This window comes from Danio rerio, chromosome 15 (genome assembly GCF_052040795.2).
Source record: "Danio rerio strain M-AB ecotype USA chromosome 15, GRCz13ab, whole genome shotgun sequence".
In the NCBI taxonomy this organism is placed as follows: Eukaryota; Metazoa; Chordata; class Actinopteri; order Cypriniformes; family Danionidae; genus Danio; species Danio rerio.
In genome coordinates, this window is record NC_141035.1 from 970113 (window position 1) to 988223 (window position 18111).

The 18111-nt window shown below is 41.8% G+C and overlaps 1 protein-coding gene across 1 annotated transcript; it reads right to left on the minus strand.

Annotated features, from left to right (window-relative positions):
• Nucleotides 1-195: 195 nt before the first annotated feature.
• si:dkey-77f5.4 lies at nucleotides 196-16535 on the minus strand. Its single transcript, XM_087283425.1, has 4 exons — nucleotides 16477-16535; nucleotides 14383-14510; nucleotides 10281-11465; nucleotides 196-3315 (listed from the first exon to the last, which is right to left on the minus strand). The coding sequence occupies exons 1-4, from the start codon at nucleotides 16530-16532 to the stop codon at nucleotides 2417-2419; spliced, it is 2268 nt and encodes a 755-aa protein (XP_087139551.1). The 5' UTR covers nucleotides 16533-16535; the 3' UTR covers nucleotides 196-2416.
• Between the last annotated feature and the right edge of the window lie 1576 nt (nucleotides 16536-18111).

Below are 18111 nucleotides of genomic sequence, written 5' to 3' on the forward strand. Positions count from 1 at the left end.
GTCCACACTACTGTGTTTCAGTTTAAATGTGCATATTTTACTCTCCGTTTTGGCTTTACATGCACACTGAGTGTTTTAGGTAGCAAAAGCATATCTTTTTTTAAACCCCGTCCAAAGTGGATCAATCTGAAATGTTGTTGCGTTGTGAAAATGGAGGCTTTCGAAACGATGATGCATTTTAGTCATGTGACGCAGTTTCAGTAAAAGCAAATGCTTTTTATTTTGTTCTATTTCACAAACCAGCTCGATTTCACAAGCAAACTTAAATATTTAACGTTAGTCGTCAGAAAAGTGTCAATTCGTACAAATTCATATGATTTCATTCTTATGAAAATGTACATTTTTTTAAAAGGGGTCAATTGGGGACGAGCAAATCATACTAACACCAGTGCGACAATACAAATTAGCCACAAAACAAAAGTTACGAAAAAAATACAAAAGTATTGTCATTTAATTAAACATATAATTAAACATTTAAACATTCAATTTAATTCCAAAATGCATGCTAAATTCATTTAAAGAGAATTGTATTCATGACTGAAGTGTAATACATTGAACAAAAGTAAAGCCAATAATGCAAAACTATTTCTGTTGTTTCATTGCGCTGTCAAAACTGACTGTCAGAGGATTGTGGTTGAGGATATCATGTTCAAGCCCAAGCTGAAAAACTCCAACTATCTCAGTGGTTCAGCATTAATATTGTATTATTAATATTATTATGGCGACGCAGTGGCGCAGTAGGTAGTGCTGTCGCCCTTACAGCAACCAAACTCACTACTATAAACAAAGATACAGAGAGCTGGAGCGTTTCGAAGTCACCTCGATCAGCTGGTTTGTCTATAAGCTGACATACAAGTGATCCACTGATGAATCACGGCTCTAAAATGCTCCAGCTGTCTCTATCTGTGTTTACACTCAGTGAACTGTGGTGAGTTCGGTCAACTGATGACCTTCACGGCCAATCACAGTCATTTCTGTTGAGTGTGTGAGCACAATGGCAAATCAGCAGTGTTTAAGAATGCACTTAAATGTTAGCGGGAAATGGACGTTTTTAAAGTTTCACTATCGATTGGTACCGAATTCCAGTATAGTGACAACCCTAATTTACACCTTGACCCAGAAAGCGCTGACGTTAAAAAGAATAGAGGCGACAAGTGAAAAACACCAAGCACACTAGCCTGACCAACAAAATCCAACGACCACTGGGTGTTCTGACGATCTGTGCTACCTCCTCAGAATGTACGACCTGGTAGCTCAATCTGTCATGTCTACCAAAACAGGGTTAGCACATATTGTCAGCTTCAAATATCTATCGAAATTAACTACAACTCTTATGATCACAGGATCGGCTCGTCCAAAGAGGCGACCTAGGCGACTGCCTAGGGCAGCAGAATAGAGACCGGCGTCCGCGACACTTCCCTCAGCACTCGCATCGTCCTTAGTTATGTCTGTGATACCTCCCTCAGCCCCTGCCGCCTCAGTTATATCCGCGCCTACGGCGGCAGAATAGAAAGGACGGCGTCCGTGACACCTCCCTGAACACCAGCGCCCTCAGTCATGTCCGCGACACCACCCTCAGCCCCTGCCGCCTCAGTTATGTCCGCGCCTAGGGCGGCAGAATAGAAAGGACGGCGTCCGCAACACCTCCCTCAACACCAGCGCCCTCAGTTATGTCCACGACACCTCCCTCAGCCCCTGCCGCCTCAGTTATGTCCGTGCCTAGGGCGGCAGAATAGAAAGGACGGCGTCCGCAACACCTCCCTCAACACCTGCGCCCTCAGTTATGTCCGTGACACCTCCCTCAGCCCCTGCCGCCTCAGTTATATCCGCGCCTAGGGCGGAAGAATAGAAAGGACGGCGTCCGCAACACCTCCCTCAACACCTGCGCCCTCAGTTATGTCCGCGACACCTCCCTCAACACCTGCGCCCTCAGTTATGTCTGCGACCCAGCACCTCATACACCCGAACCCCCCCCCCCTCACACACACCCCCTCTCTACAATTTGAGGGCGGCGTGATCGTCCTTTGCCAAGAGCGGCAGTTCAGCTCCGGCTCTGATTGAAGAAGGTAGAAAAAGGCGTAGCAGCTTCAAAAGTTTATCAGAGTGAACCACTGCCTTGATTTTTATTTTATTTCGCTAGTTTTATATTTACTTTGTTTATTTGAGTGGTAGTTCATTCTGATAGACATCCAAAGCTGACAAGATGTGCTTACCCTGTTTTCCTAGATGAAAGATGACAGATTAAGCTATCGAAGCACATTCTGATGAGGTAGCACAGATCGTCAGAACCAGCCTTAAGCAAGAAAAGCATTTTTTACAGCGTGCAAATGTTCATGTGATGCCTAAAGTTAATTTCTGAGGCTCTTTCCAAACAGTTCGCCACTCTACACGACTTCTGTAAGCTCTCATCCTGGTTTTATTGCGGAGACGAGTGAGTCTTATTGTGCCTAGTTAGTGATCCACTGTGCCTGAAGCTCTTTCCACACTGAAGGCAGGAGAACGGCTTCTTATCAGTGTGAACGTTCATGTGACACTCCAGGTTTCGCTTGGTGGTGACGCTCACTCCACACAGACTGCAAATGTAAAGGTTTTCTCCGGTGTGAACCTTCAGGTGCCTGTTAAGGTCTCCTTGGTTAATGAAACTCTTCTCGCACTGGGAGCAGGAGTACGGCTTCTCCTCCATGTGAAGCGCTTGATGGGAATAAAGCGATCTTTTATAAGGAAAACTCTTCCCGCATTGAGTGCAGGAGTACGGCTTCTCCCCGGTGTGGACGTTCATGTGGGCTTTAAGGCTCGCGTTTTCAGTGAAACTCTTTCCACACTGCTGACAGCTGAAGGGTTTCTCTCCGGTGTGAAACCTCATGTGGACTTTAAGATGGCCGTTTGTGCTAAAACTCTTCCCACACTGCTGGCAGGCGAAAGGTTTCTCTCCGGTGTGAATCCTCATGTGGTACACGAAGTGTCCGTGCTGAGAGAAACTCTTCCCGCACTCCTTACAGGTGAAGGGCTTTTCTCCGGCGTGGGTCTTCATGTGGGTTTTGAGGTTTCCCTCAGTAATGAAGCTCTTCCCACACTGCTGGCAGGTGAAAGGCTTCTCTCCTGTGTGAGTTTTTACGTGGTACATGAAGTTTCCTTGCTGACTGAAACACTTCCCACAGTCCTGACAGGTGAAGAGCTTCTCTCCGGTGTGAATCCTACTGTGGAGATAAAGGGAGAGTTTACTCGTGAAACTGCTTCCGCATTCGCTGCATATGTGAGGCTTCTCTTTCTCTTCACTGGTGCTCTCTTCTGCCTCTTCCTTAGGCACAATCAAATCTGTGGTAAAGAGACAATTCAACACTTGTTGAAGGCAACTGGGAAACAGAAAACAAAGTCCTTAATCTGACATTTCTGTCTGAAGTAGGAGAGCCAAACTCATGACATTTAGAAATAGGTTAATGTTATCATGTTGACAGCTTATAATAACACTTATTATATTATAAGATGTATTTTATTGGTGATAATAACCCTTTTTTAAAGGGTCACGAAACACCACACTGTGGTCCCACACTGCTAAAAACACTATCAGGACACCTATATTTCACTAAAAAGTGTAAATTGGTTGTTTTTGCGTTATTTCGAGTAAATTCGTACTTCCGGTTTGAAACTAATTTTTGAAGCTGCGTCACGGTCATGAGATAATAGCGTGTATTCCAGCGTGCAGACTGGACGTCTGTGCCAGAGTGAGTCTTATTACGTCTTACAGTGTGCTGCATTAATGCATGAGTAAGGCTTGGTTCAAACCAATCAGCGCGCTCTATTGTGCAACTTCATTAATATTCATTAGTCACAGTGTTTAGACGACAGAGACGCCACGTTGTGTTGGCGAAACAAGCGTGAAGTGTTGCTTTTATAGTTTGCTGCAGTGAAGTTTTGTTTTCATTTTCTCTCTGTGAGAGCGCAGCTGGACTCACGTGTGGATTAACAGTGTACGCGACGCTCGACAACAATAACTTACGTGTCTAAGGAGGATTATTGTTTACCTGAGAGCTGTTCTCATCTGCAAACGCTGAGATCCGGATTCGCTTGTAGTCTCCTCTTAATAAAGACGCGGCTCTAGTTGCTGGTGATTGTCCTGTCTCTACAGATTTGGTAAGTGAGCGACCAGTGCTCTTTGTTTATTCAGTTCGTATTTTATTTGTATCAAACAAACTATTGCACCGAGTTTAAACAAGTTAGCACTAACAGTTACAACCAAACTATAACCTCGTGTTGGATTTTGTGACCGGAATAACACACGCGGCTTTCTGACGCTACCTGCCGTGTGCATCTAAGTTTCCAGGAAATGCGGAGGGTTTTTTTCTCTCATTCGCCGTGCGGCATCAAACATTGCATGAAAAATACACGCTTAGAGCAGCTCCTCGAATCAAATATCTCGTTTGTCGCGAGGGAAATGAATGAATTCCCTGAATGAAAGAGCCAAACTGCAGTTAAAGTCCACCATTTAAAAATTTGGCAAATAATTCGACTACAGATGTCCATGTAAACACAGTCACAGTGTCCACTGTGGTTGTGTGTTTTGACTCTGAAACTCAGCGCGCCCAAATAGACACTCCCACACCCTCCCACTTTTCTTCCTCCAACACTCCCCCCTAAACAGAGCTGGACACGCCCACTTTTCTGACATTTTCCAAAGTAGAGGTGTGAAAACACCCTGCTGAAACGAGGGGGTTTCATGGCCCTTTAATGTGTAAAATGACAGATTTTTTAGCAAATAACATCCAAAAGATCAAGATTCATCTGATGACTTCATGTAGTCTCCGTCAAACATCAGCATTCTGCTCTGAGCTAGTTTGCATCTGTTTTTGTAGTTGTGTTGTGATAATTTACAGCATGTGTGTGTGTGTGTGTGTGTGTGTTATCAAATGGATGAGGTTTTCTTAATCTGGTGGTGTTTTTACACCTGTATGTGTTTTCATTGTTTGCAGACCAAATTAGGTAATGGAAGTGAATAGTTTCACTGTTTTATATTTAATGATTAAAGTCTGGTTGAAGTTTTACAAAATTTTAGGTTTATTTAGTCCATGCCTGAATTATCAATTCCCTCTTTCTGTAGAGCTAGACTGAAATGAGTGAGTGGAGCTTTACAGAAGAAAACCAACCTGTTTGTTGCTCAGCATCTTCATGTTTGACTGTGAATGTTTCTTCAATCTTGATATCTTCAGTCTCCTCTTTAATAAACGCCATCTTTATAACAGTCTGAGCTCAGTCGCTTCAGCAGGAGTTTCTCTGGGTTTGGACACTAGACCATATTCAACAAAAAAGTAAAGATAAATTTAATACGAATTAACCGATATTTACTATTTTTGAAAAAAAAAAATATATATATATATATATATATATATATATATATATATATGAGTAATATCACAAGAGTAGCAGTGCGATATGGCTGTATATCGGCACTGGTGGGAGGTGTGCGTGCCTTAGTGCCCTCACCAGTGCTGATATACAGCCATATCGCACTGCTACGAGTGTGATATTGCGTTTATACAACAGTTTGACGGCATAATTGTGTAAATAAAAACTAAATCAAACATGGAGAGTCTCAAAAACCCTTTTGTATGAGGAACTACTTTCTTCCGGATTCAAATCACAAGCTGGCAGTTAAACAGCTGAGCAAGCATCTTTTAAACTGTAGATCTGTAGTGTCTGCTTGTTGCTGGCTGTATGTGGGCGGAGTAATACACAAAAGGTAAAGAGGCTGTACGGGTGCTGATATTGCTTAAATATATCTCGGCTTTCAGCCAATCAGATTCGAGAACCAGACAAAACTGTTGTATAAATAAATAAATATATATAAATATATATATATATATATATATATATATATATATATATATATATATATATATATATATATATATATATATATGAGCAATTCCAGCATTATGGATGTGACATTTGCAGTAAAAACTCAAAACCTAAATTCCCGTAGAAAGTATATAAATTACCATTTTATTAAAACATCTGTTTATATTTTCCAGAACTGACCACAGAGTTATAGGAGCAGAGAAATATCAATCTGTAAACATGTTTTGTACTTTAAATGAGGAAAATAATCATGCATTATGGATGTGACAAAAAAGTCTGTGAGTTTACAGTATCTAACATACTTTGTAGAAATTCTGTGAGTTAAACTGCACAAACCCCAAAAAATAATGCTATTTAAAAGGATAAGAGTTGCTCACTATAGAACATAAATTATTGATTTTATTTAATTGAATACTTTTGTATTAATGAGGAAAAAGTGCCGTATTGAAGTGACAGATGTGAAATTGCTTGTTTGACTTTGGTACATTAAACACAATAGTTTGAAATCATTGATAGATATATTTTTGAGTATTTCTGAAGTACTGTAAAACATTTGCACACAAAAAACTTTAAAACGATTACGTATTTTGGTGAAACCTCAATTTTTTCATAGCAAGGTTGACATTTGCACGGAATTGCTCATATCCATGCAAATGTCAACCTTGCCATGAAAATTTTTTTACTGTTTCTGGGTTTTTTCGGTAAGCTTTTCGGTAAGAAATACTCAAAAATGCATCTGTCAGTGTTTTCAAACTTTGTATTTGATTTACCAAAGTCAAACAATTGGCAATTTTACATTCTTTTTTGTTTTATAGAGAGTCGACTCTTATCCTTTTGATTATCATTTTTTTTTGATTATCATCACTTTTGGGTTTGTGCAGTTTAATTCACAGAATTTCAACAAAGTATGTTGTGTATTGTAAACTCACAGACTTTTTTTTGTCACATCCATAACGCATGCTTATTTTCCTGATTTAAAGGACAAAACATGTTTACAGATTGATATTTTTCTGCTCCTATAACTAGCTCCTATTGTTCTGGAAAATATATAATGTTAACAAACACACACACACACACACACACACACACACACACAGTGTGGGACATTTATATGGATACACCTTAATAAAATGGGAATGGTTGTTGATATAAACGTCCTGTTTGTGGCAGATTAGTATTTAAGAGGGGGCTTGTGAATAACTCATGAAAGAACCAAACACATAATTGTTTTTCTTGTGAAATGTCCAAGGTTTAATCTTATAAAGGTGTATCCATATAAATGGCCCATCCCGTGTGTGTTTATATATATATATATATATATATATATATATATATAACAATGTTTCTGAAAGAGCTGGGTGCGTCTCAATCTACTTCCTAGTTCAATAGTGAGGAAGCCAGCTTGAGTTTGAATAGCTTTAAATCGCCTGGTTACAAAACAACAATAACGAACTCTAAACGAACTGTACGCTTTAGTGAAAGATCACCTGTCCTTCATCTACTCTATTTTTACCTGAACGTGAAGTCAGCGAGCGACCGAGTCAACCCGTGGAGCATTTTAGTTGCCAGGTGAATTTGACTCGGACCAAACTTGTGTTTATAATAAACTAATTCGCAACCATGGACGCGAAATGACAAACGTTTTGTGTTTTTCATATACATATGCACTTTACTTATAAAACAAGGAGATAAACATTAGACACAGTCTCCCTAAACGGTTAAAAAACACAAACCTTTCTTCAGACCAGCCGAGTGGCAGTTGCAGGAGCGCGGCGCACTTGTGACGTCATAGCTCTGAACCAAGATAAAAGTCCCGGTCAAAAATCACAAAACAACAGAAAAGTCCCGATAATGCACTTGTTTAATCAAAAGTGTGGAGTGCTGGACACTTAAATTAATGACAAAATAACCGTGTAAATCATACATCACATCAGTGTTTTAAAACAAAACAGTATGTTAACAGAGTGCAGCAGGCCTACCAAGATGGCTTTTTGGCGATCTTTTCTTTACTTGTTACTATTCTGACACCTGCAAAAGATGGAGCCGGTGGCCTGGACCACTATTCACTGTCTATCTGTGCCACCTGCGTAATAGTGTTACCAATGACTAAATGAAACACCTCAATACAGCACACTGATCCCAAACCGCAACAAACAAGGCATTTTTACCCTCAAAATTAAATAAAAAAATACCCAAATCAGTTAACACTGCCTCTGATATTTAGTCAATCTCAGTTTTAGCACATGACAGTTACTTAATTACCTACTTTCTCCCCTGCACTCATTGAATGCAAGTGTGGAGGGCCACGGGGCTCAGCATTACCTCCTCTGCTTTTCTCCTTGTACATGCTTTCCCAGAGAGACATAGTCGTTAGATTACACCATTTTACCAATCTGACTTTTAGACAGGGTCTTTAATTTATTTACAAACAATTTAAATTTGTTAAACACTAGCCTAGAGTGCCATCTGCTGTAAACACTGGCCCAGGGATGTCCAAACTCAGTCCTGGAGGGCCGGTGTCCTGCAGATTTCAGCTCCAACTTACCTCAACACACCTACATGGATGTTTCTAGAAAGCCTAGTAAAGGTGCTTTCACACTTGCTGAGTTTGTGTGTGCGAAACTCTGTCGTGTGGCGCTGCGAAAAGGGGCAGGATTTAATAAGCTTATTAGGCATTTAAAAAAGCGAGCGATTGCTCTATGTATTACATTTCTGTCCAGAGAGGTCATGTTTTGACCCTCAATTGGTCTCACGCAGTCAAGTGGTGCGATTTCGCATGGTCAGATTTCACCAAGCTTGAACTTTGTACTGCAGCAACCTGCGAAGTTTGACGCATGACCCTTTGTTTCCTGTCTGACGCATTTGCGTGCAAATGAATGGAAGTCTATGGGAGGAAAAGCCCAGTGTGACCGCAGCTTTAGAGCTTGATTATCTGGCCCATGCGTGTCTGATTGGGGTTGGAACTAAACTTTGCAGGACACCGGTCCTCCAGGACAGAGTTTGGACACTCCTGCACTAGCCTGAAGTGCCGTCTGCTGTTAAACGCTAGCCTAGAGCGCCATCTGCTGTTAAAGGGCCATGAAACCCCCTCGTTTCAGCAGGGTGTTTTCACACCTCTACTTTGGAAAAAGTCAGAAAAGTGGGCGTGTCCAGCTCTGTTTAGGGGGGAGTGTTGGAGGAAGAAAAGTGGGATGGTGTGGGAGTGTCTATTTGGGCACGCACGAGTTTCAGTCAAAATACACACACACACATTCAGGAGAAAGTGATGGTGTTTAACCTACATGGACATCTGTAGTCAAATTATTTGCCAAATTATTAAATGGTGGACTTTAACTGCAGTTTGGCTCTTTCATTCAGGGAATTCATTCATGCCCCTCGCGACAAACGAGATATTTGATTCGAGGAGCTGCTCTAAGCGTGTATTTTTCATGCAATGTTTGATACCGCACGGCGAATGAGAGAAAAAAAAACCCTCCGCATTTCCCAGAAACTTACATGCACACGGCAGGTAGCGTCAGAAAGCCGCGTGTGTTATTCCGGTCACAAAATGTGGTGAAAACCCTACACGAGGTTAAAGTTTGGTTGTGGTGCTAACATGTTTACACTCGGTGCAATAGTTTGTTAGATACGAACAAACTGAATAAACAAAGAGCACTGGTCGCTCACTTACCAAATCTGTAGAGACAGGACAATCAGCAGCAACTAGAGCCGCGTCTTTATTAAGAGGAGACTACAAGCGAATCCGGATCTCAGCGTTTGCAGATGAGAACAGCTCTCAGGTAAACAATAATCCTCCTTAGACACGTAAGTTATTGTTGTCGAGCGTCGCGTACACTGTTAATCCACACGTGACTCCAGCTGTGCTCTCACAGAGAGAAAATGAAAACAAAACTTCACTGCAGCAAACTATAAAAGCAACACTTCACGCTTGTTTTGCCAATACAACGTGGCGTCTCTGTCGTCTAAACACTGTGACAGTAATGAATATTAATGAAGTTGCACAATAGAGCGCGCTGATTGGTTTGAATCAAGCCTTACTCATGCATTAATGCAGCACACTGTAAGACGTAATAAGACACACTCTGGCACAGACGTCCAGTCTGCACGCTGGAATACACGCTATTATCTCATGACCGTGACGCAGCTTCAAAAATTCGTTTCAAACCGGAAGTACGAATTTACTTGAAATAACGCAAAAACAACCAATTTACACTTTTTAGTGAGATATAGGTGTCCTAATAGTGTTTATAGCAGGGTGGGACATAGATATCACTGTCAACAGCTCAACACATGTGTTCTGGTGTTTCGTGACCCTTTAAACTAGCCTAGAGCACCATCAGCTTTTACAAAATGGATTCAAGAGAGAATTTCAATGAATTCTGTCAATCTCAGTAACAATTTCTCAAGCAATTTGTAGACACAGCTTTATTTCTGGTGCACTTTTAAGCTTGCTAGGCCTGATGTCTCCTCAACATGACGTTGCACATCACCACTGAGGTTACTTGCTTCAGAGACGTGCAGAAGCGTCCCCACAGAACCATTATCAGAGATCACTTGCAAGTTTACATCTGAAACTCCTTCCAGACTAACCACACGAGAAGATTTCTCAGCCGTGTGAACGCTCATGTGACCTTTAAGCGTTTGTGTTGATCTGAACGTCTCTTCACATATTTTGCAGCTGTAAGGCTTCTCTCCGGTGTGAGTCCTCATGTGGGCTGTGAGGTTTCCTCGTTTATGGAAACCCTTTCCACACTCTTTGCAGACGAAAGGTCTCTCTCCGGTGTGAATCCTCATGTGGGTTGTAAGGTAGCTTTGATTGGCGAAACTCTTTCCACACTGACCGCAAGTAACCAGCTTCTCTCCGGTGTGAGTTCTCATGTGGGCTTTAAGGTTTGCCTTTATACTGAAACATCTTCCACACTCCTGGCACGATAGAAGCCTCTGTCCACTGTGAAATCTTGAATGGATTCGGAGCGAATGCTTATGAACGAAACTCTTTCCACACTGAGGGCAAGTGTGAGGCTTCTCTCCAGTGTGAATCCTTGTGTGGACATCGAGAGATTTTTTATCGTAAAAGCTCCTCCCGCACTGAGAGCAGCTGTAAGGCTTTGTTTCAAGGTGTATCCTCATGTGGATTTTGAGCTGTCCTTGAAGAGAGAAACTCTTTTCACACTGAGGGCAAGCAAAAAGCTTTTCTCCAGTGTGGATTCTCACGTGGGCATGAAGAGTGTTTTTACGAACAAAACTCTTTCCACAGTGAGGGCAGGTGTACGGCTTCTCTTCAGTGTGAGATCTCATGTGGATGTCAAGGTTTCCTTTTATACTGTATCCTTTTCCGCACTGACCGCAGGTGAAAAGCTTGTCTTTACTGTGATTTCTTGTGTGGATACTGAGAGAATTCTTATATAAAAAACCCTTTCCACACTGAGGGCAAGTGTACGGCCTCTCTCCGGTGTGAATTCCTATGTGGCCATTAAGAGAACGCTTTTGCACGAAAACTTTTCCACATTGAGTACAAGTGTAGGGCTTCTTTCTGGCGTAAATGCTTGTGTTGACTCGAAGGTCTGCTCTCTGATCGAATCTCATTCTGTCTTCTTTCGGCATTATCAGACCTAGGATGAAAAGAGACCAACATTAAAAGCGAGCGAAGAACCAAAAGCAGCCATTCATGTCTAAAGCAGGAGTGTCAAACTCAGCTTGTCGGAGTTCAGCTCCAACCTGCTTCAACTTAGCAATGTGTCTGGCAATGTCTGCAGTTTTTATTAAGTTGTTATTGGGGTTAGATATTTGTGTATATGTATCGGGGGCCAGATGGTGAGTGCGGTGCAGGTAAACATCACTCCTCTGACCTCTAAAGGTGCTCTAGCAACAGAGCCTAGAGGTCTTAAGCCTCCTTGTTAGAGGAACCGATTCCCATGCGGAAGGTCGCCGGTTCGATCCCAGCTTGGAGCAGGTTGGGTGGCGTAGGACCAGCGGGGTTACATTGGTGCCGTGACCCGGTTGGGAGTAAGGTTTAGGGGGGTGAGTGTAACGGAGGCCAGCTGGTGAGTGCTGTGCAGGTAAACCTCACTCCTCTGACCTCTAAAGGTGCTTTAGCGACAGATGCTAGAGGTCATGGTCTTTAGCCTCCTTGTTAGAGGAACCGATTCCCATGTGGAAGGTCGCCGGTTCGATCCCAGCTCAGAGCAGGTTGGGTGGCGTAGAACCGGCGGGGTTACATTGGTGCCATGACCCAGATGGGAGTGAGGTTTAGTGGGTGAGTGTAACGGAGGCCAGCTGGTGATGTGCTGTGCAGGTAAACCTCACTCCTCTGACCTCTAAAGGAGCTCTAGCAACAGAGCCTAGAGGCCATGGTCTTTAGCCTTCTTGTTAGAGCAACCGACTCCCATGCGGAAGGTCGCCAGTTCGATCCCAGCTCAGAGCAGTTTGGGTGGTGTAGGACCTGCTAGGTTACATATAAAGGTGAACGTTTTGAAGATGTACCTATAGAATAAATAGATTATAAATATGTTTCTTCTTAAATTAATCACCCAGCTCTAAGCAAGAGCATAGTCCCCAATCAATTCTTTGGGTGCTTTCACACTAGCACATTTGGTCTGCGCCCCGGTTCGCTTGACAAGTATGATACGTTTAGCTAGTGTGAACGTGTCTTTTAAACTCAGGTGTGCACCCATGAAGCGTAGCTGAGTTTGGGTGTAGAGTTCAAGGGAACTCTGGTATGGTTCACTTCTGATATGAATTCATTCGTACCAAATAACAGAAGTGAACTGCCAACCGTACAACAAACTTTGATTTTATAACGTTCATTCCTGTGTGCAGGTCTGTGTATCACCTACCATGGTGACAAGCAGGACTGACCCAGTGCAGTGGTTTTGGTAGCAAAAGCAGAATGACCGTGCATACGACATTTGGCAGTCACATGGCCTAAAACCAGGTGTTTCAGTTTCATTGTCCAAGCCCTGTGTGTGTGTGTGTGTGTGTGTGTGTGTGTGTGTGTATATATATATTAGGGATGCAACAACACAGTTAGCCCACGGTTCAATACATACCTCAGTTTTTTTACACGGTGTTCGGTTCGGTTCTCATGGCTTGACACGTGTTTTTTTATTTTTTATTTTATAGGCAATATGAACAGTAAGAGGTTAAGGAGAAAAAAATCTAATCAATTTATTGCAATACTCAAAAAAAGTACAGTAGTTCCTAGAGTATTGTATAAAAAATGAACACTGAAATCTCACAGCTGCTGGCAGCCCATGTACAAACTGGGGAACACATAAAATCCGACACTGAAAAAAAACTATAGATAAATTATTTTTATAATACATTTTTATAATACATTTTTATAATATAAATTAATTATTTTTATTATATAGATAATAAAGATAAATTGGCCATTTCAAATAAACATGTTTGTACTTCAGTAAACATAAATAAACCATCTTCATTATCTCGTTGCTGGATAAATGCGAGACTGTAGTCTGACGCGGATCGAGTGCTTTTATAAGATGACATAAGCCCACATCTCCAATCACCAAAAACGGCCGCAAATCTTCAGCAGTAATCACCCGCACTGCCTTTGTTATTTTGTGTGTCTCTCGGGACCAGTTGGGTATGTTTGCTTGAAGGATTCAGCGAGGGATTGTGGCTATTTGGAGGACTTTATCACCTTCTCTGCTCTCCTGCTTCAGACAGTGATTTTGCTGGGTGATGCGCTGCAGATGTGCAGTCATGGTTATATGTGTAAAACAATGCCTGCACACACTTATTTTTTGTTCACCGTTTTTTAAATTTTATTATTATTATTATTTTTTGCCATTATACTCACTGGCAAAATCGAAATGTCCTCAAACCGCAGATTAGAAAGACACCGGCGCTTTCCTGTACTGTTGCCTCACTTCACCGCCGCTCGCCATGTTAAAGTGTGGAGTGATGGTCAAGCGCCCCCTAACTTTAGAGCATAGTGATTGGATATTTACTCGCGGGGAGGAGTTTCCTCATCTCAGCTCATAGACTTACAGGCACACACAGTCAATTCGGGGAGATATAAAATGCACATCAATTATTTAAATGCAAAACCGAGAAAACCACAATTCACAAGCGCGTACTGAACCGTGGAGGTCGTACCGTACGGTTCAATATTATATTGATATCCCTAATGTATATATATATATATATATATATATATGTGTGTGTGTGTGTGTGTGTGTGTGTGTGTTTGTGTGTGTGATACCAGTATTTCCCTTTTTATTTTTTGAGTACATTCTTAAAAGCCTGATCTGTCATTGTGAAAATGGTAAATAACCAAATGTATTTACCCCCTTGTAGGATTGTTAGCAAAGAGAGTCATTTTGACAACACTAAAACGAGTTCATTTTCAGAGGACTTCGTTACAGTCAGTCATTCAAATCCTACTTTGTGTTTTCAGATATTTTAGAGTACTCACTATAGTAGAATAGTAATAGTTTTAGGTTAGTATTATCTTAAATAAAGCTCAAATGTGTAAGTGGAGGCTTGAGGATGAAAACCAACCTGTTTGTTCCTCAGGATCTTCATGTTCGACTGTGAATGTTCCTCCAATCTGCACGTCTTCACTCTCCTCTTTAATGGACGCCATCTTTATACCAGTCTGGCACGTGGAGCGTTTCTCAATCCTGTTCCTGGAGGCACACCAACAGAACTTAATTTGGATGTCTCCTTATCTGGCCCATTCATTTACGGTTTTGGGGTCTCTTTTAATGCCCTGATGGGTTGATTCAGGTGTGTTTGGTTAAGAACAGTTTGAAAGTGTGTACTGCAATACACTAGATCAGGGGTCACCAATCTCGGTCCTGGAGGGCCGGTGCCATGCAGGGTTTAGCTCCAACTTGCCTCAACACACCTGCCTGGGTGTTTCAAGTATACCTAGCTTGAGTAGCTTGTTCAGGTGTGTTTGATTAGGGTTGGAGCTAAGATCTGCAGGACACCGGCCCTCCAGGAACAAGTTTGGTGACCCCTGCACTTGAGCATATACATTCATTTTCCATTGGCTTAACCACTTATTTATTAACTGTGGCCAACGTAGAATAACCCACCAACTATTCCAGCATATTTTTTACACAGCGGATGCCCTTTCAGCCACAACCCAGTGCTGGGAAACACCCACACACACAAACTTTAGCCAATTTAGTTAATCAGTTCCCCTATAGCGCATACATTTGAACTGTGGAGGAAACCAGAGCACCCAAAGGAAACCCACGCCAACACGGGGAGAACATGCAAACTCCACTAAATTATAGTAAAAGTGTGGTAAACAAGGTAATCACCACAGATTTTTTTTTGTTTTGTCATGCATTGACTACTAATTTTATAAATCTATAAAGCTTCCTAGTTCAGCACACTAGTGAGGGAGTCAAAGGTAAATAAAATTTGTTAAATCGCCCGACTAAAAAACAAAAGCCCCACATTATTAAAGGATAACTTAATAAAATGAATATTACTTCAGTAACTTGTAGATTATATTTAACTGATTGCACTTACATGATGAAAACATCAGCATGCTGATTGTGAAGATTGTCATTATGACGTGTTTATGTTAACATTTTTATCTGCTTTTTGAAATACAACAGAGATCAGCGAGCAGGGAACCGGACTATAATGTTACACACACACACACATATATATATATATATATATATATATATATATATATATATATATATATATATTTATACAACAGTTCTGTCTGGTTCTCAAATCTGATTGGCTGAAAGCCGTGAGATATTCTGCAATATCACAACTCCTACAGCCTCTTTACCCTTTGTGTATTACTCCGCACACATACAGCCAGCAAAAAGCAGACACTACAGATCTAAAGTTTAAAAGATGCACGCTCAGCTGTTTAACTGTCAGCTTATGATTTGAATCCAATGCGGAAGTAGTTCCTCATACAAAAGGGTTTTTGAGACTCTCCATGTTTGATATTGTTTTTATATACACAATTATGTCGTCAAACTGTTGTATAAATGCAATATCACACTCCTAGCAGTGCGATATACAGCCATATCGCACTGCTACTCGTGTGATATTGCTCATATATATATATATATATATATATATATATATATATATATATATATATATATATATATATATAATGCTATACTGACTCGGAGTTTTAAAGCTGACCACATTTACGTTCATATTTAACTGATTCACGATATGGGGAGCGAAATAAGACGTGTATAGTGTTAGTCAATCAGACATGCGCTTTACTGATCAACATTTTTCTTTATATTGTATTGACCTTATTCTAAAATGCGGAAGTGCGCCTGTTTTAACGATATAACGTCCGATTCAGTCGTCTATGGGAGAAATGACTAGGAATAATAAACGGCAGAAAACGGTCGAACTACTTGCTCTACAAACAAGTGTTTGCATGACTATACAGACCAAGTAGAATAACATAATAAGGAAATATCAGTTTGCAACATCAAACAGCGAAACGAGCAGTTTTTAATGTCTAAAAAATGAATGGAAGTGAATGAGACCAGAAGTCTCGAGCCAAAAAGATTTAAATGGCTGCGCCCGCTCGTCAGCAAAGAATAAGGTGAATAAATCAGCTCGATAAAACCCTCAAACACAAACCTCTCTCCAGCCGAAACACAGATGGAAAACAGCGCGGCGCCGGTTTGTGACGTCATAACGCCACTTCGAGATAAAAGTCCCGTTCAAAACAACTAAACGTTTCCGTATATTAAATTAAGCAAATATTGTTCACACGCTGGAAATCCTAAATAAAAACCTTAATATCCAGAGTACGCTCTGATTTAACCGAAAGAACATAATGTAGAACGTTATCATCACTTCATGCACTGAAGAAGTCACATGACCATTTATAAAATAAACTTTTAGACATTTTAAAAATGTCAAATCAATTTTATATTTAATTTTTTTGTGGTGAAGACCCAATTGATGCTGTACAAATTGCACTTTTTTATTTTCTTTTCAGCTTTGTCTTTCTATAAATCTGGGTCTCCCCAACGGAATGAACCGCCAACTTATCCAGCATATGTTTTACGCAGATGCCCTTCCAGCTGCAACCCATCACTGGGAAACACTCATTCACACACATACACTACAGATAATTTAGCTTACCCAATACCTCTATACCACGTCTTTGGACTTGAGGGAAACCCATGCGAACACCGGGAGAGCAAGCAAACTTCACACAGAAATGCTGACCCAGCCGAGGCTCGAACCACTGACCTTCTTGCTGTGAGGCGATCATGCTACCCACTGCGCCACCATGACACCCAATTGCACTTATATAGATTTGGGATGTCTGTGAACATGACTATAAGTCAATATATCGCAGCAACCAGAAAAGTCGATCTTCTTGTTAAACAGAAGAAAAAAAAAGATTTTCTTTGAACGAAATGAGAGTAACTGATGACAGAATTAAAATTTTTGGGTGAACAAGAGTCTCTACCTAATTTCTTCTTGGCAAAACATAAAATAAATTAAAATTACTTTGGTTTTATCCATAGAAACACCCACAAACACACAAACACACACACACACCCGCACACACACACCCACCCGCACCCACAAACACACACACACACACACCCGCACACAAACACACACACACACACACACACACACACCACACCCACCACACCCACACCACACCACACCTACTCACCCACACACACACCCACCCACACACACACACCACACACACACACACACACACACACACCCACCCGCACACACACACCCACACACACACCCACCCGCACACACACACACACACACACACACACACACACACACGCACACACACACCACACCCACACCACACCCACCAACCCACCCACACACACACACACCACACCCAAACACACACACCACACACTCACACACACACCACACCCACCCTTCCACCCCCACCCACACACACACACCATACCCACACCACACCCATCCACACACACACACACACCCAAACACACACACCACACACACACACAAACACACACCACACCCACCCTTCCACCCCCACACACACCACACCCACTCACCCACACACACCACACCCACTTCCACCCACCCACACACACACCACACCCACCCTTCCACCCCCCCCCCACACACACCCACTTCCACCCACCCACACACACACACACCACACCCACACACACACACACACACACCCTTCCACCCCCCCCCACACCCACTCCCCCCCACACACACACACCACATCCACCCTTCCACCCC